Source organism: Apteryx mantelli, chromosome Z, assembly GCF_036417845.1.
Source record: "Apteryx mantelli isolate bAptMan1 chromosome Z, bAptMan1.hap1, whole genome shotgun sequence".
NCBI lineage: Eukaryota > Metazoa > Chordata > Aves > Apterygiformes > Apterygidae > Apteryx > Apteryx mantelli.
Genome location: NC_090020.1, coordinates 8,979,864 through 9,002,750, shown reverse-complemented (window position 1 = coordinate 9,002,750; position 22,887 = coordinate 8,979,864). Strand labels below are relative to the sequence as shown.

The 22,887-nt window shown below is 47.3% G+C and overlaps 1 protein-coding gene across 3 annotated transcripts; it reads right to left on the bottom strand.

The window, feature by feature from the left end:
• Positions 1-1,079: 1,079 nt before the first annotated feature.
• Positions 1,080-22,887, bottom strand: TBC1D2 (TBC1 domain family member 2). 3 transcript variants are annotated; one of them, XM_067315746.1, is made up of 15 exons: positions 22,828-22,887; positions 22,441-22,560; positions 20,274-20,786; positions 19,485-19,617; positions 18,409-18,550; positions 16,098-16,234; positions 15,283-15,470; positions 13,757-14,143; positions 12,805-12,915; positions 10,897-11,084; positions 9,204-9,674; positions 7,917-8,037; positions 5,889-6,074; positions 5,112-5,233; positions 1,080-4,380 (listed from the first exon to the last, which is right to left on the bottom strand). In XM_067315746.1, the coding sequence occupies exons 3-15, from the start codon at positions 20,682-20,684 to the stop codon at positions 4,179-4,181; spliced, it is 2,799 nt and encodes a 932-aa protein (XP_067171847.1). In that variant the 5' UTR covers positions 20,685-20,786; positions 22,441-22,560; positions 22,828-22,887; the 3' UTR covers positions 1,080-4,178. The 3 variants fall into 3 exon arrangements, with proteins under 3 accessions (XP_067171847.1, XP_067171848.1, XP_067171846.1); XM_067315747.1 differs by having other exon boundaries at positions 20,274-20,712; positions 22,436-22,560; positions 22,828-22,881; XM_067315745.1 differs by lacking the exon at positions 22,828-22,887 and having other exon boundaries at positions 22,441-22,676.

The following is a 22,887-nucleotide window of genomic DNA, read 5'->3' as shown; positions in this document are numbered from 1 at the left end:
CTGGCTGCAGCAGAATAGGGGATCCCTCACCCCAAATGTGCTTCCTACAGTTAGTGGTATCTTGTCTTCCACTTACTAATGTGGTGCACTGTTTTCCTCTTTGAAGAGCTGCTAAGCCTGAGCAGAAAGTGCACAGGGGTATTCTCAGACTTCTGCTTTTAAGTGCGGCCCACTGCCTCTCCTTGAACTCTGCGGAGCAGATTAAATTGCCTCAGTGCTGCCCCTGTGGCCCTGGATTAACCTGGGAAAGCAGTTTGCCTTTTTGCACCTGAAATTTCCCTAGGCAAAACAGAGCTAATGTTCTGTAAAGCAGCTCTTAACACCTGAGAAAAAGGCGGACAGCTTTGGCTCAGATGCCAGCGTCTCCCTGAAGCAAGGTGATGGGGCAGAGAGCCAGCACAAGGCCTTAAGTCTGCCATGGGGGCAGCAGGTTGGCATTGAATGAGGAAAAGCTCAGCCTGTGGGACAGCTCCTGCTGCAGGGGGTTGTCCACCCCCTCGTTGTCAATGCCTGCTCACTCAGCCCTGTCCTTCCCCCTCGCCACTGGAAGAGAAGCCAGAGCTTGGGATAAACATTAACCCAACATACAGACAGCCTCCCCGGGAATGCCTCTTTCTGGGGCTGCATGCCAGGATACAGGAGTGCAGGGAGTGGCTTTACTGCGCACCAGCACTTTTGCTGTGCACCAGCATTTTTGTATTCAAGGGCTTAAATGCAGGATATAGAGGTAATAATGGTTATTGGTTATAACCACTGGTTATAACCACTAGGATGGTTATAAAGGTCCTTCTAGCCCAATATCCAGTGTCAACATGGGGTTAAAGCAGATACCTAAGGAAGTCTCCCAGCCTCTATCTGTTTTGCAGCTCAGTGACTTACTAAGCCAGCAGTGGATGATCATATATTTGGCAACCCTCCATTAATTTGTCCCCTCAAGACCATGCAAACTCCTGGCATCCCCAATGTCCTGCAGCAAGGCAAACCACAGACTAATTGCATATTCTGGAAAAAACAAACAAATTAAACCGTCCTCTTCAGTGTCAGGACTGGGATCCCACAGCTTAGATTAATGCGGAAAGAGAAGGCTTTATTTAAAAAGCAGTGTCATGCATGCAGCAAAACTCACCAAGGGTTTATTCTGGGGTGGAAAGACACCCCTTCTAATTCACAGGTGCCACCACAGGCAGAGAGAGCTACTTGGCTCTGCAGGCAGGTCAAACTATGCTTTCCAACAACAGATAGTTGACTACGGCAACACAAGCTATCCTTGTGTTCTTCTGGCTGGGATAACCTCTGCTCAAAACACCCTCAGCATTGACTGATACTCACTGCAGTTCCTGCAGAGGCCCAGGTGACTTGCATAGGGCCAAGCTAATCCCTGGCCCTGGCTCACATCTCGTGACATGAGCTCAGGGCTTTCCAGGAGCTGCAAAGTTTGTGGAGCGGAAGGTAAGTAGAGAAGGGTCCCCAAGGACATGGTAGCTTGGCTCCAATGTGCAAGTTTGCACTGGCCTTGCAGATATTCCTGCATCCACCACAGTTTAGGCGAGAACCATCACAACTGCTTGGATGGCTGTGTGGCCAGAGGAATGGCCCTCAGTAGATAGACGTGTGGAGCAAAAACAAGAGCTGGCCAAGACACACCAAAAAAACAAAGCAAAAATAAGAGCTGGCCAATTCCTGTACAGAAAATAAACTTTTAACAACCCTGAAATGTCCTTCCCTTCAGACTTTGACTGAAAATTATTTTCAGAATTTCCCATCGGAGACAACCTCCACTTGAACAGCTCAGCTATGTTTTCTTTAGAAGATTTTCATTTATTTTTTAACAGGTGATTATATAACACATCTAGACCCATGTGTATTTTTACACTGCCTGGGTATGTCAGACTATGGCTTGGTCTGATAATGCACGTTTAAAATACCTTTTTTTAAAAGCAAAAGGATGGAAGAAAAGATTTTTAGCTGTTGCAAAAGGCTGTAGGAAAAAATACACTTCAAAAGTATACTTCTGATTTCCATCGTCTTGCTTTAAAAAATAATGCTTTTTGAATGTCCACAACAGGAACAAAAATTTGTATATGTATGCACACACGCACATTATAGTACGAGTAAGTTAGATTAGTAGTATCATCTTTAAAAAAAAAACCTTCTGCCTTTCAGGCTTGTTTTTTTTGAGAGAATATTCTCAGTCTCCAGTGACATTTTCTTCTTCTCCTACACTTTCAATGTGTGCAGCTCTCAATGACATGCAGGGGATCTACCTTGCTTTTGCCCATCTAGCCTTGTGCAGGGTTTCCACTCCTCCCAAAGCCTCATTTCAACTTTGATTACATCCACATAGTGTACTTGGCCTCCAGAGGTCTCAACTCAAATTTCCTCGATTCTTTGAAATTGCCTGATTTGTTGGATCATGTCTAAGGAAGACCTCAGGCAGACCACCCATCTCAGGTGACTAGCGGGCAGCGCTGTACCCACCAGGTCTGTGATTTCGGCTACAGTCCACCTGGCTGAGAACAGCATGGACTGCGAATGTTCCTCCTCTCCTCCCACACAAGCACACATGACTTTATATCACAGGTGGTCTAAAGAGCACCAACCAGGAGGTATAACTGAGTGTGTGGGCTCTGGTTTCCAGCACAGTCTAAAAACGTAGAGCAGAGGCCTCCCTTACAGTGGGAGCTTCTGCATGCTCTGAGTGACAGCACCGCAAGCACACGTGGAATAAAGCACTTCTCTGTAGGACAGCGGGGCAGCAGAGTCTGACGTCACGTTGAGGAAAAGACACCTATGTTTGTCTGAAGCACAAGTGGGAGGTGGGGGAGACAGATATCCAGTCTCACTGCCAGAAGTAGGCAGGGTATCTGTACATGAGAGCTCTGGAGGCCAGCTCCCAGGCCCAGGAACATTAACAGTTTTTCTAAAGAACCTGAAGCTACATTTTGTGACCTAGTCCAAGTGGTTCAGGTCCACCCTCACACTGCCATAACTATGGGTGAAAGCACCTTCAGCACTGGAAACTTCAGAAAGAGCAAAAAGAAAAGCATGGATTCCTTCAAAACCACAGGGAAATAAAACCAGGCCAAAAAGACATCCTCCCTCCCATGAGGATTATGAATGGGAGTCAGAGACAGGAACATCATTGCAGAAACCCAGCACAGTGGCAACATAACTGTGAGGCAGACAGAGAAGGCCACACACTGACCCTGGCCAAGTGCAAAGCGGTCGGAAGACCCAGGCATCACCATTGGCCAAAGTCCCCATAACACGAGGCCCTGACATCAAACGGGCTGTGGTTTCACATCGAGACGAGAGCTTCTCTCTAGAGCAAACTCATCTCCGGATGGTGCAGGGCTGCCAGGGTCAAGCTAACCCACAAGCGGCTCTGCTAGAAGCTAAACAGAGAGGACAGGTAGCTCCAAGGATTTTCCAGCCCCACAGAGAGACACACCTAGTGCTCACTGGCGCAGGGACCAGCCACCCACGGACTCCCAGGGGAAACAACATGAACTGGAGAGGCAACTCCTCCCTCCCACAACCCATTTCACTTGTCCCAGCCTGAGTTTCACAGACAGACATCTTCCAGCTCCTGGGCCTCCCTCAGGGTCCACTGTCACCTGGAGAATGTGGCATGACTCAGACAGCAACTTCAGCATTAAACACACGGTGTCCTGGCAGACTAGCCAAGGAAGACAGCATGCATTCAAAAAGCAGGTTCTCCCCCTAACCAGTTCAGAAGCTTTAGGCACCAGTGAGTGAGTGCTCTTGGTTCAGTATTTTTAGTGATTTTACTTGTACATAAAGATCTCTTTCAAGCCTCCATCAGAAAAGGTGGAAAAGCCCTGCCTGGCACTATGGGTCATTTGCATCATGTGAACTTCTGACACAGTACCACAATTAATACTTCCTATGGGTCTGCAACTGGAGTCCTGAACTGCACAGGACAATGTGCACTGGGTGGGGGAAGTGTGGGAGAGGATAAAATCCCTCTGAGACCTTCCAATCCATTACAAAGCCTGGCTTGGTCCCCAAGTGGTCCTATATCTACAGCCTTGCCTCCAGGGGCAGATGAACTCCTACTGTGATCACCTCCCACCATCTGCTTCTTCTCTTGCAGAGAGTTGCTACTGGAGACATTCTGGGAGGTGGGAGAGGAGCGATGACGAGCTCTCTTTTTGCTAAATTTCTTCTTCCTCTTCACTAACAACTTCTTTCAGGTCCTGAGGTCTCTGCTCTGCTCTCTCTTTTACATAGGCTGCCTTGATCTGTTCCAGCTCACACAGCTCTGTCTCCATCTCTTCCCTGTGCATTGTCCGCCGGTTCCTCAGCAGTTTCATGGGGAAGGGATTTAAGTCATTGAAGGCGATGTTCATCAGCTTCCTAAGATGGAAAAAACAGGTCTGGTGAATCCATTTACTGGCAGAGATGGTACCAGATACCCAAGTGTTTTATGGGAATGCAGTTTCCCAGAGCATCCCACTCTGGTGCAGCTTGCTATTCCCTATCCCAGGATGCTGCAAAGTATTATCTCAGATTTCAACTTTCTGAGCTCAAAAGTCACCAAGCAGCAGAGGTCAAAAGGAACCACAGGCAATTCCTTCTTACACTAAACACTGGCCCAGGCAGTGCTTAGAACAGCCTTACACCACACCACCTTCTAACAACAGCAATACCGGTGTGAAGAGATCACCAGTCTGCCAGGAGATGGAGGACTGGAAGCCAACTCTGATGACCTCATGGGGAGGAAGATTCCCTACATTCAGCTCTTCTGATAACAGAAACCTTCCTCTCAAGTGCACGTTGCCATTAAAGCCTGCAAGTGGTGCTGTGTTCCCACATTCCCCAAGAGCTACAGCTGAGAGAAACCCAAAAAACAGCAGTACAAGCCCCAGCTGCTGCAAAAAGGAAGATGGCCCAGACCCAGTGGCTGGCTCTGCTACAGCATGTCTTTGCTCAAGCCAAACAGGCTTGAAGTAAGAGCATGAAGGGAAAGTCAAGAAGAGGCATGTTGCCTTCTGTTAAAGGTCTGGTCACAGCTCTCTTTAGGCTGACATAACACATAGGCAAGGATAGTCCAGAGATGGGGATCTGTCTACCACCCACCATCCTACCTGCCATCCACGATCATCCTTGTGAAAAAACGTAGGTACTGGTAGATCTCCACATTGTCATGAATTCTTAAGATTTCCTCCTCATTGTATTTAAAAATCGCAAGAGCGTAGCGGAAAATCACCTGGAGGATTGAAAGGCATTTGAGCAGGCAAAGTATTTGGCAGTGGAGGGACCAGGCCCTCTTGCTATAAAACGTGGGGTGGGAGGACACCACCGTAGTACAGGCTGGATGTAGGGCCCCTACCACTGTCTATAAGCTGCTCTAGGCCAGCTAAAAAAGCATGGAGCTGATCCCAAGGGAATGACCCTCAGAAAGCTGTTTTGCAATCCCAGAGTATAGCAGATCCCCCACAAGGACCACATAGGGATTCCACAAGATTCCTCCAGCTCTTCTGATGCACAGGATCAATGTAAGACTCACACTTTTTGGGTAATGCTAACTCCCTGCACATCTTCTGTTCCCTGCATCTTTCACACTGAGGTGCATGTGGGTTGCAGAGCAGAAGACACCATGGCCTGTCACAGAGCTGTTTCATAGCAGGACTCCATGCTAAATGGTGCCAGGCAGTGTGCACACTGTCAGGGACTATTCTGCCTGTGGGCAGCAAGTACACAGACAACAGAGAGGACTGTAGCGTATCGAGGCACCCCACCGAACAGGGACAGAACAAGAGGCTCAACGCCACGTCTCTTGGACGCATGTGCATGCCCATCATCCTGGTGTCATGTCACAGGGGTGATGCAGATGGGAGGAAGGTCTAGACTTATGTCTGCACCTTAGTTCCCTCATACAAGAAGGCATCCCACACTCGCAGGAGGATGTCGCTGACCAAGCTGTCCACAAAGGCCACCAGAAACCAATTGAAAGTGATGAGGGAGACATCAATCCGGTACTGCTCAAAATGAGCCATGAGGCGAGGCAGCTTCTCTGACAGGAAGTCTTTGAAGACCCTCTGATCTACCTAAAGTTGACAAAGAAGAAACAATGAATATCTGGTAAGAGCAGTCCTGGTGTTGGAGGAAAGGAGTGGTGCAACAGAACAGTGGCCCACGCACACTACAGTACTCACTGGTGCTGCCTTCCCCCTAAACACACCCTAGGAAGGCCAGAGGACCACTTGTCTCCCAACACCTCAAAAGAATTGAGCACTGTACTCATACACTACAGTAGTGCAAGGTGTGGCACTAAAATAGGGCAGGATACAGGCAGAGATGTGTTCCTCTCACACAGAGGATTGTATTCCTTCCGAACCTCAAAGTCAAGACAGAAAATGCTGCCACATCTCCCTTTATCAGTCTTATTGGGATTTTTTGTAATGTCAGGAGTATCCATATGAATGACAGGGACTAAAAAACCTGCCCGGGTCAGAATGACAGCATGTGGCCCAACAGAGTAAACATCTAGGATTCTTCTGTGACTCGGCAAGCAGGGGCTGATCTCCTCACCTAGCTTCTTTTTGAGGGCTGAGCCCTGCCTGTGTTTCACGTCTGGATGCACGGGCCAAGATAAGGGAGTGCCTCTGATTGGTCCTTGACTCAAGTTTATACAGGCTTCATCTCAAGGAGACTGTGGTTTCATGAGGGGAAGTGCTGAGGAGCAAGACCAGGGTTAGTGCCTTTTCCCTACACTGTATAACTCTACTGCCCCAGCTCTGACAGCCTTTTTAGCTGTGGCACTGCTGTACAAGCCAGATAAGGTGATGGTTTTGGTCTTTAAAACGTGTGAGAGCCAAACCATAACTCTCTCAGCCAGCTCAGAGCTTTGACTTGATCAAGCCAAACCCGCAGAGCATTTGCCATTTTCTCCCTGGCCATCACCACATGCCAAATATTCAGTATTGCTTTCTGAATCCCACTGCCAACACTACCTGCTCCGGATCACTGTGCCATAGACATTTGGCTATCTGCACAGTGATTTGACTGCTTCCCAGGTCTTTGTGAGTTGGCCTGTCCACCAGCACACCACTGTCCCAGTAAACATTAGTCAACCAATTCAGTGGCCCAGTCATCTATTTTGAGCTCAGAACCGTAATCGTTTTCTCTACAAAAAGTAAGGACACCAAAGTCATGGGCAGGCACAGCAGACTGGTCACTGCAGGGTGTTGGTAGCACAGTACACAATTACAATTCCACTGAACTATAAGGAATTTATCTTGGCCTTGTGCTTACTTGAGAGCACTTGGAATATCTGATCCAAGACAACATCCCTTGAAAACTATGACATACAGTGAGTTAGAACCAGGAGGGTGAGTTTTCTCATAAAACAACATTGTACATCAGATGGCCAGAGGGCTTTGTGATCTGTGGGCAACCCCAAAGCCAGAAGTAACACTGCATTTTATCACAAACTGAGGCAAGAGCAATGAATACAAAAGTCTCAGTATTTTCTTCTGTCTGCCGATGGCACTCCAGAGTTGAGGTGTGGTTTCCAAAGACATGCCTGAAGGCTCCAGACTAGCCTCTGTACCTATCAAGGTTTGTCACTTCACCTCTACCGGGCCCTCTTCACAGTTTATAACTGTGCAATTAATGTGCACCTTCCTACTGACTAACCTGACCTCCAAGTGATAGTTCAGTATAGTGGTGCCCAGTTTCCTAGCGCTGGGGATCAATTTTGCTGCTCCTATGTGCACAATGACTGCATACTCTAGAGACCTCCACACCTTAATAATGGGAGGGACTGCACGATGAGGTCATCTGTCCTGTGAGAAATCAGACACACTGCAAGTTGACTGCATGCTTTTAAACCTTTAGTGTAAAACACTGCATCAAAGTACAAGCAGACGTGAGGGCACCTGGCTCACCTGTGATGTTATCAGTGTGTTGCTGTAGTAGTCTGCAGGCATTAGGTTCTCCACAATATGGACTAGGCACCAGAATGCACTTTCCTCATCTTCCAGTACCAGGAGAGCAACAGCTGCCAATCTGTGATAAACAGGACATCATGAGGCAATAACACTGCAGGAGGAGACACAAGCCAGCACAGGGAAAAAAGAATCCAAGATTCCTCTTGGCAAGTCTCTAGCTCCAAAAGTGCCCAAAATATCATGTGTGGCAGGGCAGTTGGTCAGAGAGGCAGGTGATCTGTTCTGCAAGTTTCTGAAGGCACCAAGGGACTGTGATTTTCTTTCCTGTACGTCACTAGCGTCTGTCAGCAACCAAGAAGCATCAAATGCAGAGGCACTGTGACAAAGCCAGATTACCTCGCTGATAGATTGTCCATGAACCTGCTGCAGATAGCAAAGTGTGCTGCTTTTTGCTATTTCAATACGGGAAAGAGTTCACTCTGTGATAGTCCATTTTACATGACATGGGTCACCTTCTTCCCATCCATCCTTCTACAGTCCTTACCTTCTTCAGCTCTGACTGGCTGAAGCCAGACTGAAAGGACAAAATCTAACAGTAAGGACTCTCTAAAGTGGAAAATGTCTTTCTGAAGCCCATCCAAAGAGTAAGAGCAATAGCCTACACAGATCTTCCTCACATGAAAATACGCAACCAGAATTTCCTTTCTTGAAGCTAGCACCCAGTGCCACTTTTCCTTTGGCTGCACACCTCTGAGAGGTCTGGTTTCATCTTTTTTGTAATCTTCTTTGGGAAGTGAGAGAGCTTTTAGATCCCCCAAGCCTTTTCTTCTCCAGGCAGAACAAGCCCAGTTTGCTCACCCTCTCCTAATATGTCATGTGCTCCAAATCCCTCATCTCTAACACTTCACAACATTTCCTCCAAGTCTCCTGAGCAAAAAGTGGAATTGCCAGGATGTTCTTCTCCTGAGCACATTAAAACGTGGAAATTTGCCCCCAGCCTTATGCTGTTGTTTTAGGACTGCCTCACCTCACCTTCCATAGCTGTTCCCTCCTGTCATTTAACTATGGGGATCCTGAACAAGTGCATCCTACTGCTTGCTTGATCCCAGCAACAACACTGGGTGAAAAAAAACACCAAATGCAGAAGTCTGCAAGAAAGCACCTAGAGACAGCGCAGATCTTTAGAGAGACAGGAGCCTAGGCTGTGATTCAAGCAATCCCAGAGTATATGTCTACACCTTTTCAGTGCCATCCTGTGCAGAAGCAGCATACCTGACTCCTCACCTGTTCAGTCCCTGGCAGTATCCGATAGCAGGATTGTGCCAGGAGAAAGCCAGCAGCACCCTCCGGAGCTTGGGGATGAGCGGGGAGGTAGGAGAGGAAAAATGTTTGTTGTTGGTCAGTGTGCGAGGCAGGTCAAGCTCAATCTGCCGGCAAGCAGGGTGCTCAGTGCTCTCACTCTGCCTTAGCAACCGCTGGTAGTGGTCAGGAGGGTGGCTGCAGTGTCGACTGACAATCCACCTCCAGACCCGCTGGCGATGTTCCACAGGAATGCCGCTTCGGATCAGGCTCTTCAGCTCCGCAGAGGGGCTCAGCTCTCCAACATTATTCCACCTGTCACGGAGAGGCTTCTCCACTACCTCCTGGCTCCGCAGGTTGTTGGATTTTATCTCCAAGGCTTGGATTTTGGCCAGAAGTTTCCAGTCCTCGACTTCATATTCAGGCACAGTCATAAATCCATACTCATCATACTCACTAGAAGGGTACAAGGCAGAGGTTAATTCAAAGGCCATTTCTGGTACCTGCATCCAGGATCACTCACTGCTTGAGGCCAGGCCAACTAGAGCCTCCTGCTGTGCTCCTGCTGCCCACACCACAGCTCAGATACTCCTCCTTTGCTTCTCCAGTAGCCACAGGTAAGAACCTGCCCACTGCCACCGAGCCTTAGGGACAAATGGGAGCCTGCAGCAATGGTGTAGACACACTGACTCAAGCATGACTTTGTTCAGAGCTACAGTGTGACCTCATCAGTCCCTCTCTCTTCCAGTCTGCTGTCCTACCTCCATAGTGAGTGACTTGCTCTACCTGTGTACCTTCTCCCAACCCTGTCCCAGTACAGCAACAGTTCTGTAGGAAGGGACTGCAAAGGCTTTGGGGCTTCAGGCTAAAGGACAGAGATCCACAGTCCCTTCTGATGTCTCCCTGTACATACTGCAAACTTCCTACTAATCAGAAAACTCCAGGAGTGCTGATAGCAAGGCTCGCTGAGGGTTTGTGCATTACCAGTCCCCGAGCTGGGATGCCTGCAAGACATGATTAGATTCTTGCCAGTGACACCAAGTCTGGTCTTGGAGTCTCATCTCCAAAGCTATCTGGAGAAGTTGGAGCTCAACCAGGTAAATGGAAACCACTACAGAGTTGGGACACTAACTGGGCAAGAAAGCACAAAAACAAATGCAAGGACACAGCCTATGGGACCTCAGCAGGGCTCATGACAGGGCCCCTTGGAGGTCTCCAGTCCTGCTCCCCACTCACCACACAACCATTTCCAGCACTAGATCAGGGCAACCACGGCTTTGTATGGCTGAGTCTAGAAAACACCAAGCAATAGACATCCCACACGTCCCAGGTGACCTCTCCCAGGGTGGCACCACCCTTTGCGGAAGCAGTTTATCCTAATGTCCAATGTGAACCTCCCAGGCACTTGGTGGCTGTTTTCTGTTGTTATACTGTCTGCCACTGATAAAAAGAGTTTGGCTGTCATACTTAATTGCCCCTTTCAGCAACAATATGTTGCTATCAGACACTCAGTGGTCTCCTCTCCACCAGACTAAACCAGCTTCCTCCACCTCTCCTCACAGGTCGCGGCTCCAAGTCCCTGCTCTAAAAAAGTCCCTGGCTCATTCTTGCCTGCGCATTGCCCTCCACTGCCAGACTCCTGCAAAGGAGCAAGTGTCCCCATGCTCTTGCCAATTACCTTACAGGGTTCAGGTTAAGACCTTCTTCTTCTCCTTCCTTCACATCCCACTGGAGTGCTTCCTGGATGAGGTTCCTCACCAACTCAGCATGGGAGCTGGGCAGGAGAGGCACAGCCTCCTGCAGCTTCCGCAAGACCATCAGGTATTTGCTCTCCATCTTGCAGTTTTGGGCTTGCAGGCAGGCACACTGAAGAGGAAACAAGAGGGACTGAGCCGGCTCACTGATGCCTGCATTGCCACTGCGCCCTACTGAACTCCTGCACCAGCCCACAGCATCCAGCCCTAAGGACTCCCACCGTTCTGAGCGACATGTCACTGGTACTAGGGCTGCTGACCCCAGATCCCCAGTCTGCATCCAAAGTGAACAACCCTGAACAGCAAGGCCCCAGAAAGCACATTAACAGTTTTATACAGCCAGGGGAACTGCAGTCATGGGTGAACAACCCTGGATTAAGGCCACTGAGCAAACACAAGCTGCAGTAGTGAGCATGCAATGGAAGTTGCTTGTTGAGTGGAAAAACTACTACAGCATCACATACATTAGCTACTACATTGCAACAGTGAGTGGCCCTATCTCAGCCAGCACAAACGAACAGCTGTCATTCCAGCTGAGTTCTCTGCAGGTTTTCCCCTGCTCCTCAGACAATTTCTCTACCCCTTTGTGAGCTCTATCCTGACAAAGTACCCTGCTGCACGGACAGAGCTGGGATCATGCCATTTCCAGGACACACAGTAGCACCACAGACAACACAGACACATGCCCCTCAGCAACACCAGTCCAATGATCCTTGTATACAACATTTTTCAGCACAGGAGGCCCCACTGAGTTCAAACAGAGGCAAACAGCATCCCTCTCACCACCATACTCTTGGGCTACGCAAACCAAAAAAGCAGTGGGAAGTATTAAAATCCCCACTCCACAACTGGGGCACTGCAGCCACACAGGTGATAGGACTCACCACTGTCTCACAGGAAGCACAATGAAGACCCCTGCTCAGCGTGAAGCAACAGTTGAAAACAAAAACAAAAGAGAAATCACAGAAAGTATTAGGCTGCATATAGAGGGGACAAAAAGGAGCATGGGATACTGTAGCACGACCACTTTCGTCAGGGTTTTGCCTCACATTGAGCATGTTGATCTAATTACTTCTCTTCTGAAGGTTACAGCAGCTGTGGGATCAGAGCAGGAGAGTAAGCACAGTTTGGAGTATAGAAAGTTTCAGAGGACTAAGAAGCAAGATATATAAGAACTGCAATAACACTTCAGAAGCAGCTATTTGCCCTGGTCCAGAATCCAAGACTGTAGAGATATCCTCTGAAACCCAGGAGGGACAATCCAGGGAAAATCCACAGAACGAATGTCAGGGAAGTGTTTCTGGACTAGAACGTAGCACACCTCCAGGCAGGGATTAGACAAGTCTGAGGGTAGCCAGGTTGTGCACACTTACAAAGCTAGAAATAACATGAGAGCTTAATAAAACATATGAACTAGATGCAGATCCTGTGAGTGCTGCCACCTGACAGTGCTGGGCCTAGTCTAAAAATCTAGATTAGATGGAGCCAGGGCTCAAATCAGCCTGGCAGCTCCTAGGAAACATTTCTGATTCCATAAGCATAGTGTTGCTATTTTATTTTTATCCAAACCCACAGCTGAAATCCAGAAGCTTGAGGTATGTTTCACCATCCCTAAGAATGAGCTTTGCAGGTATTTTACTGAAGAATGAAAATGATCATATCTAATTTGGGAGCAACTCAATGCAGAGAAATGGACACACTGAAAAACAATCTTGTGAAGAAAGCTTCTTCCTGACGTGTTTCAGATCAAAGCCCTTTTCATTGCCTGCTTGGAAAGTATTAAATCAATAACATTCAGCTCTCTCCAAGGGAAAAGAGTTACTGTGCCTCACCTTCATCAGAAGTGCTTTCTCATTCTCAGCAACACTTGTCCAGAGTCGAGTAACCTGGTGGATCTCTGAGTTCAGAAACTGGTTCTGTGTTTTGTATGCATCAATATCATCCTGCCACAAAGCAAAATAGTCACATAAGGGGAGCTCTTCAGGGGCTTGGAATTCCCTCCCAGTTCAGTTTTTAAATACCAAGAGGGATGTCAGGCATGGAGTGCATTATGGACAAGAAAATACCTCAGCAGTTTCACATTCTGCAGAGAAGACATTTCTCCCCAGGACAAATACTACCTCCAAAGGAAATCACTAAATAGGTGTGGCACGTCTAAAGGAGATATGTGGAAAATGTTTCATGCACCTCATATACACCCTTAGAAAACACAGAGAGATGATATAGATATAGATATATAAAGCTACAGAAGCACCTAAATAAAATGAAGAATATTTATTTCCTAAGATCTGATGTGAATTTCAGCCCCACAGCTGGCAGTAAACAAACACTTTCCCACAACATGATAAGTGGCTCCTCTGGCAATTCTCTACCTCATGCTAGTTGTCCATTATAACAGTGCATACACTCACACCATAACAGGCTGGATTTGAAAGAAACATGATGTGTTGGGAAACTGTTTACAAGTGGGAAACACATGAACAGAGCTAGATAGGGCAGCAAGGGATACTGCAGCTGTGAAACAAAACAAGAGCGAACAAAGAGGCAGGCACTGAAGGATGAGACCAAGTCAAACAAAACAGACACTGGGCTGAAGCTGAAACTGACCTAGATGCTTTTGAGCACCCCCTCGGTATCAGGCCAGCCCCTTCCAGCCTGCCTCTGATTCAGAGACACATGGAGCAACTAGCAGAAATACTTCCCATGCTTCCCAGAAGGAACACCCTCCCACTGAACCAGGGAGTACAGAAATGGGAACCGAGTGACCTGTGCCGTACCACACACCTTCAAGTGCTGAATCTCCTCCTGCTGTTTATACAACGTTTCTACAGTGATAGTGTTGGTTTCCTGCAGGGGATCAGAGAGCTCTCGGGCCATCTGCTCTGTCAAGGCCATGATGACTTGCTGTTTGGCATGGTTCTTTTCCATCAGAAGCTGCACATGCTCTTTGAGTTCCTGGATGTGGCTCTCTCTCAGGGTTACTGTCTGCTCCAGCTCCTTCTTTTCTTTTTCAAGAGCTTCCAGTCGACTGGTTAGATCTGCAATTTGTCTCACTTTGTGGCGCACTAGCTCCAGCCTGTCCTTATCCTCCGCTGCAGTGAGGTACATGTTGGACACTCGCTTCTCCTGTTGGGCTGCCTCCAGAGCTTTGTGGAGAAGTTTAACCAGCTCCTGGGAAGGGAATGCGAAGCCATCACATTACAGTAATGCACAGGGCACTGGCCACACAGACTCCATTGACAGTAAGTAAAAGAAAACAGCTAAACATCCTCAGGATCTAGACATTGACTCTTTTCAGAAGCAAAACTGAATCACTGTACTTACCTGCTAGAGAAGCTCTGCTGTCAGAGCTGGCCCTGAGAGGTCTCTGCAGCAGGCAACAGGTGACTAAACTTTAGGCAGATTGCTAATGGGGGAGTTGCTGCTCACATTGCCTAACTTCTGGCTTTCTACAGTCATCTCTTCTGTGAGGCCCAGCAGAGACAAGAGAATCTGGAGATCTGATTAGCAGTATGGCAGAATGGGAGGGAGGGGAATAATGAAATCTGCATTATCTGTGCTACCAGACAGAAACTGATGTATCCATTTTAACTTTTCCTCTGCCGGAATCCTCCCTCACTCCATCCCACATGAAAGCATAAAAACTTGCTCCAGCAGCATGCTGCTGATTTAATCTCAGCCATTTAAGGAAGCAAAACCAGGATGTAATTGATTACCCACCATGGGACCTGGCTCTCCTGTTTCTTCTGCTGGAAGAGTTACCAACATCATTAGTGGGGAGCCTTCCATTATTACACGCTACCAGAGAAGAACAGCACCATCCAGGAGAGACAGCCCTTGCAGGGAACAATGTGTGGGATTTCTGCAGTCAGATCATCTCTTAATGGTGGAGCACTGTTCAGAAACACATGATCTGCTGCAACCAGCATAACTCAAAAAGGCATTTCTGCCAGCACCACTGTAACAGTCCGGCACTGTACTTCAGCCACACTCCAAGCAGTAGAGCTGCACCAGCATGAAACTTGCAGAATGCCCTTGGATTTACTCTTCCTCCCTTTTCCAGCCTGTCTGCTGGATGTGCTTCCTAGCAACAGCTGAAGCACACTTTCCATTCTCCCTTGCACTGGACACAGTCAGGCAGAACAGCTCCATGTACAACGGAGTAACACCAGGAACTTCAACTGCCCTTCCCCCCGCCTCAGTGAGTGCCACCTAAGCATTTCTCAGCCTAATAGCAAGATTTAGGGAGTCCCTGTGAGCAGTTTCAAGGTCGCGTCCTTAGGAGCAGCAGGGTCCTAGGCCACACTCACCTTCTGTGACTTGACTTCTTCCGTGAGTGTCAGGATCTGTTGCTGTAGGACACCCACTTTATCCATTGGGCTCCTCTCCTGGTGTAGCTCTTCAGCCAAGCCTGGGAAGCCACTGTTCATCCACTTGGCCTTCCTAGCCCAGTTCAATCTGGGCTCTATCCTCACATCCTCCAGAGTCCCCTGCTTAACTGAAGGGAAAAAGGGTGATTTACATAGAACTGGCTTGCTACTATGGACTCCTGTGTCTTGCTATGGGGGAGATTCACAACAGCTCAGCCTAGAAGGCAGGCACACAAGACAAGGAAAACTGATCTGCTGGGATCCACAGGGCTGGAGCAAAGACAGTAGGGAATAGCCGCAGGTATCCCCCATATAAACAAGTTTATGGTATTTTACGGCACCTGTCTACCTACCCTGCACTTCATCTATCTGTCTTGCAGCAAATGCAAATTAGCATCAGTGGAGAGCAAAGGCTGAACCCAGCAGCTCCACTGCATGCTTGGGAAGAGAGGGTTGAAGAGGATGTGACTGTGCATCAATTTAACTTCTATTTTGAAGAAATACCAGAATGGGCTGGCACCATGGGTGCTATTTTTCCCTCTGCAGTAGGTTCCAGAGGTAGGAGATGCAACAGATCCAGCTTGAAGCAGAGTCATTCCTGCATAAGCAACACAGGAAGGGACCTGAGACAATATGATAAGGTTTTTCACGTCCCAAGAGGACTTACCACCTTCTCCCTCCCTTTTCTGCTAGGCCTGACGCACCACTAGAAGGGTTTATATTCAGAACACTTCGCACAGAGCAGTGACAGGCACCTGCACACCCTGCCTCCATTTTTGCCTCTTGCTCCTCATCCGGGTTCCCGGGATGCTCCTGGAATTCATCAAAACTAAAGACATTCCCATTGTTCCCCCAGAGCTGCTTGGAGCCACAGATATTGTAGACAGTGTTTCTGAAACAAGAAGAAATCAAAGACAGCCTAGTGAATAGGAGAAGTCAGGGTCACTGCAGCCAGCAACTTCAGACTATTCAGTGCCTCACTGAACTTTCTGCTTTGCCAAGGGTCTGTGCTCAGTGGACCAGGACTACTTGTGTATTGTCTCTCAGCAGAAGAAAATTTCCCACCCCTCCTCCCAAAACCCATCTCCTCTATGTGCTAAGAAACTGAACTGTTCATTGAATTGTTGGAGCTGAGGAGAGCAAAGTCTTCACTGGTGTGAATCAAGAAGGTGCCACAAAATCAGCACCAGTGTAGCAACATGAATCAGCTGGTGATCTTCCCACCAGTCCTTGAGTCCTGTACATGAAGGCACCAGGATGGACAGAGGCATCAAAGGTAACAGCAGATCAACCAATCAGCCACACTCTTTTCCTCCTTCTCTCAGTTTCCTTAGGTCACTGCTGAACTTCCCTGCTACCAACAAAAGCCCAGCTCTGTACGACACAGCCAAAACTGCCACAATGATCATACATGAAGCCGCCACTCGTCCTGTGCCCTGGACCACATGCTACAACAAGCTCAGTAAACTTTGATGCAGTAGAGAGATTCAGGAACAGAACTACAATCACACCTAGAATCAGTCCATCACAGACCGTTTGTTACAGCTGCCGCTTTCAGATATTATCAGGAGAATTAAGAGATTACTTTACAGCATCATGTAGAACCACCAATATTTGAGTGTTTTCTGCAAAACCTCTACAAGAAAGCAAGACTGTGCCTATTTCTATACAAGTCTTTTTCCTTCCCCTCCAGTGTTATCTATCAGCTAAAAGAAAACAAGCCCCTTGTTTGGATTTCTGGAAAAGGCTTGTTGTCAGCTACTTCCTGACTGTAAACAAAGGTGGTGTTTAGATATTGCTCTCCTTTTCCCTTGTTACTGTGAGACTCTGCAGCAGAAAAGCAGCCATTTCTGACCACAAGGAACCTAGTGGCACATAAAATCAGCAGACCTCCATTTCCTGTAGTCTGCAGTGGGTAATCAGCCAATGCAACTTTCCTCACTTTCACCACCACAAGCTACACTGCTTTTCTTCTGAGACAGCAGCAACTCAGGGATCAGATGAACTTAATCAGAATCCAACAAATTGCGCTCATGAAAGCCCAGTCATGACAGTGATAGAGCCTTCACAAATGTTCAGAGAGTCAAGTGTGCAGTACAATTTGAAACTGAAAAGAGGCAAAGGTTATTCAAACCAGCAAAAGAAAGGCTGAGGAGGAGATACGGTTATAGTGTCTTTAAACGAAGTGAGGAGGAGGAAAGAATGCATAGCCTGCAATATAATACACCTGGCTGTGATCCTCTTCAGTCCCATGCAGGATTTTTCTTCCTATCAGCATCAGCTCAAAGCCTTAGTAGTGGTGGTACAAAATGAGAAAAAAACACTCCTCCAAAAACATTTGGCAGGTGCCAGTCTACCATACCCGTGACTACTTACATACTTAGAGTTATTAAATAACCGGCTGGGTTAGACTTAAGAAGATACCAACTGGGGTTGTCTTTGTGCAACTGAAATTGCCAAAATCTCATGATTTATGGCCTCAACCATGCCGCACACTGCAAGTGCACATAGGGTGCCACTGGAGGCAGTGAGACTATTCAGATGCTTGAAGTTCAGCTTAGGGTAACAAGTTATGTAGTGTCAGGGCCATATCACAGGCTCAAGGGCCTTGTGCCTGGAATTTCTGCTTTGCATAGTGCACATCTGCATAGTGCATTTGCATAGTGCAAGGCCCTTTGAAAACAGTGGAAAGAGCTAATGGACTTCTATCACTAGCCTACAGAGTACACCTGAACCTGCCCATGTGCCCTTCCAAAAGTGATGTGGAGACACACCACAGTACGCATGCAGATCACCACCTGTGTTGAAGAAAGCTTAACCAAGCTCTAGGCCTGCTGCTATGATCTCTGCTAAGAGTGCTAGATGATGTGAAATGAATTGAAACAGGGAGACATGACAGAGCTTCCTGCAGGAAGTTTACATTCATGTAGAATAACCTTCATACAGCCGCATGGTTCTTCCACCCAGGCAAACATCCCATTTCACACAATACAGATGACAGGAGAGGAAGGAACAAAGTGGCAGGCTAACATGTCAGCTGCACTGCAGTTTGCTTTGTGTACTTACTGTATCTCTGTCCAGGGGTGCTTAAGGGAGATGTTCTGCAAAGCAGTAGATGTTTGGGGTGCAGGCAAAGAGGCTGCCTTTAAACCCACCGCTTCTGTTGGTGTTTTGACTGGAGGCAAAAAGTCTTCACTGTCAACAACATCTACATAAAAATGAACCAGAACACAAAAGCAAGTGAGCAAGACAAACTTCCACTGGACTTAGGCTCCTTCATGTGACTTAGAAGCCACATTTTCTTACAGGTCAAAGTTCGGTGTACAATAGGCCAGTGGAAGAACGATAGCAAACCAGGTTTTCTTATTTTTAGATCAAATTACAGAAGGTTCTATGTACAAACACATTCATCTCTTCAGGGACAGTCAAGTGACCACAACCATTTGCATATTACAACGACTAACTCTTAAACTTTAACCTCCTAAAGGAATAAGGAAGAGAGCTGTTACTGCTCCCGCCCCTCCTTCCCAAGCAATATTTGATAGTTCTAGCATGTAGATAACACTCCCACAAACACATTTTATTGACGTATTATTGCCTACCACAGTGGAATGCCAAGATAATCAGAACTTTTTAAAGCAACCACTTTTGGGAGGAGTGGAGGGTTGTTTGTTTCAAAGAAAACGTGCACCTAGCCATAGCTAAGCAGGTGGATACCCCATCTGTACCATGCACTGAACCACCACTGTGTGCACTCACATTTCTGGCAACATACATCCTTATCCCCCCATCCCCACAGAATAACTTGTTTGCCGTAAGCTTCACTGACCTGGCAAGAGGAAGGGGACACACCAAATATGCAGGCCTGGCACATGAGGAAAATCAAAAGGGAATCCATGGAAAGATACCTGAGCATCTCAGGCATTATCCTGAGCTCATCCGCAGATGAGATGTGGATCAGCAGAAAGCCTGTTCACACTCATCCATAATAAGGCTAGAAATTCCACATATCGATCCCTGCACTGACAATTGGCACCTGCATTGAAAAACCTGGCCAGTACCTCTGCCCACTTACTGATGAGGTACACCATTCACGACTGAGGGCTGAAAGCAAAAGAAAGGCTGACATAGGTGACACCTACTTGTTCTGCCAAGAGGTGGTTCATTCACAAGCTGGGAGCTGCCCACAGGAAATCTGCTCTGAGCATTGCAAAATTCCCAACGTCTCATTTGTAGCTGCTGCAGCCAGTACATCATTGCCTGTTTGCTGATTGCCTAACATAACACAAAAGAGGAAGGGGGAGGAGGAGGATCTCATCAGCATGAGGCACATCCCGAAGGGCTGATCATCACTTTGCTGCCCCAATCAGCAAAAATAAAGGCCCAACTGTGTCATGCCTATGCTGCACCTTCTGATCTTAACCCTGATTTGGGACAGTGGAGTAAATTCAGTGTGGTCTCAGTCATAGGACCTCAGCGGGCAGCTGATCTCATTTTACCAGTTTTGTGGTTCACTATGCTCCAAGGCTAAGAGAAAATGGCAAGTTTACTTTAGCTGAGGATCACTCATGGAACTCTCTTAACAGATACTTTCACAGAGATAAATAGCTAGCAAAGGTTCCTGCTGAAGCAACCATTTGATAAAGCAAAACACAGTTCTGTTCAGCAAGGTACGTGTGGATTGCAGGACTCCTGCTTGATTTTAATTCAGCACCCAATTCACCTTTTAATCCCACTGTGTTAAAAAACAACCTTTTCACAGCAAGTGGAGTTACAGTCTTGCAGAAGCAGTGCAAGCAATTTATGAACAAAAGGTAACAGTCTAGGCTGGCACTAAAGTGAAACTCAAGCAGGGTTGTCTTAGAAGAGGCTTGTCCATCCTAACTGGGAATGTTTCATAACAGCCCCCAGAAGAAGATATTGCCCCTTACCTTCAAAGTAAAAATTCTGTTTCGTGTTCTGATCTCAAAAATCCCTTCCCCATTTTCTGACTTGCAGTCAAGGCTGGCACTGGAGAGATCGATAGTCCCCAAAGGGTTGACATCCTGTGCAGTTCTGTAGTACAGTAAGTGACATTTGTTTTCATCGTAAAAGAACCAGCGAGACTTCCAAGTCTTGATGGGCCCCTTGATGCCCAGTTTATTTAAATAGCCGCAGAGTGTTTTTCTGGGTTTTTCTCTACTGGGTTTCAGCTGTACAGTTTCCAGTTCTTCAGGAGAGGACAGCATGTCTTTCTCTTTTGCTGAGGCTCCATTGCTGGTGTTACTGTCTGGATTTGACTCTGCTAATTTGTCTGGAATTCCATCAAGGGAACATGTTACACTTTCTGGTCCTTTTTTCATCTCTTTCGGGAAATATTTATATGCAGAACTGAAATGAAGCAGGAAACTCACTAGGCAAATGAGTAACAGCAGATCCCAACTATTTCATCATTATTACAGAACCTGCAGCAGACAAAAAATGAGGAATAAGCTCAGGCCTAGTGTATGACAAAAACCATTCCCTGGCTTTCAAACTACCCAGCCAATATTACTGATTTGGTCATCACTCCATCCCTTCCTGGGCTCAGATGACATCTACATATCTGTTTTCTTCCTTTTTCATTCCTAAATCAGCTTGGACTAGCAGCCAAGAACCAGTATCACATCCTTTGGGGTGAAAAATAAATACAGTCTGTGGACATACAAAATAAATAGCAACAACTGGGGCATTTGAAGCAATAGACAACAAAGTAAAGTAACAGTTGCAGAAAAACACACCAAGGCAACAAGCTCTGTGGGGACACATATGCAGGTCAGGAGATTTGAGATATGAATATCCTGACATTTGCCCCACATGTGCAGCTAATATTTTAAACCATGTTTTCTGGAGAAAAATCAAGCCTAATGCAGCATCCTAATAAATCATTTGTGTCAGTTGAAGACTGCTGTTGAAAAGTCTGCACGTTATCTGATAGGGCTCCATCCAGCAGGCCTCATCTGATGGATTATTGACTTGGATGCTCAATGGCCAAAGTCCCCTGCTGGTTCGTAATGTACATAATTTATAAGACAGTCACAGAAAAATGAGGCTGGAAGGGATGTGTAGCAGTCTCTAGTCCAATACCCCACTCAGAGAAAGGGTCAGCTTCAAAGCTAGATCAGGCTACTCTGGGTCACATTCAATTGAATTTGAGCATATCCAAGGATGGAGATCCTGGGCACCTTCTCAAGTACTTAATCATATGGTAGGCATGATGCTTCACTCAGAGCTGCCACCAGTGACACCGGTGACCCTTGTATAAAAAAAACTAACATCCCAGACAAATACCTATGAATGATTTTCTTTTTTTAAGTAAAAACATAGTTTAAATCTCAGTAAATGAAAAGACTACCAGAGCCATCAGTTCTGATACTAACGTAAGCAAATACATTGTTCCAATATTAAGTCAGCAAGAATCAAACTGCAGCCACAAAACCATTGAACAAGACAGCCAGCTATATGAGAACAACAGGTAAATGGAGAATAATACAGCTGAGATTATGTGAGCACACTGACATGTTGCCCAAGCTCCCACTTTTAGGAACAACCTATCCTCATGACTGAAAGAATGTTTATATTTCCTAGTGCTGGCTAAACCCCATCAACTTTATTGCTGCCTCAACTTGTTCCCCATTTGTTTTCTAGAGAACTATACACAGTGCTCCCTTTTTTGGAAAGATACTGAATTTCCTTTAGTCTGTTCCTCTGAAATCCATCCATCCTGCTGCCAAATACACTCACAAATGCCAGTAACAGGCACATTTCACAGAGGTGCAGCTTCAGCTAAACTTCTGAAACACCCGAAAGCTTCATTTCTGAGTTAATTTTGTCCTGCATAAAGGAACTATCACTGAGGGAAGGAGCAGTCTGAAAGCTCCCTAACAGACCCTGGGGCTTTCAGGCAAATACAAGCATAAAAACCTCCCGTATTTCTCTGCCCAAAGACCCCAACACACATCCACCACCTGCCAGCGTGACAATCAAAGAACAATTTGGGTTCAAGAACCAAGTAATAAGGGATCACGTCCGACCTGCATTGCAAAGTATTCTAAAGGGGATCTCCTTCAGTTACCTCACCTCCTTCAGAGGAGCCGAGAGACGATGCAGACACCCACAGCCGGGCAACCACAGCCTTGGAAACAAACCCAACAGCAACACAAGAGGGGCTTCTGCCTCAGGCTTCCCTAGGTCTGCCTGCTGTTGGGGCACAGTTTGAAAGAGACATTTAAGCAAAAGCAGCGCTGACACAGATTTAACAATGAAAAAGGGAAGATGGGAACGGCTGGTACGAGGGCAGTCCACACGCCGGCGCCTCCCCCCCAGCCCGGCCGTGCCCGCTGGGGCGCTGGAGCCTGGCACCGAGCTGCACCGCCGGCACCGGGGGACACTAGCTCCACTGTACACCCGGCCCGGGTGGGGGGACCCCAGTGCCAAGCTAGGCAGCGGGGGGGGAGGGAGGGGTACCTGCTGCAGCTGCACGGCCGCGGGCCACGCCGGGGACCGACCGACCGACCGACCGATCGC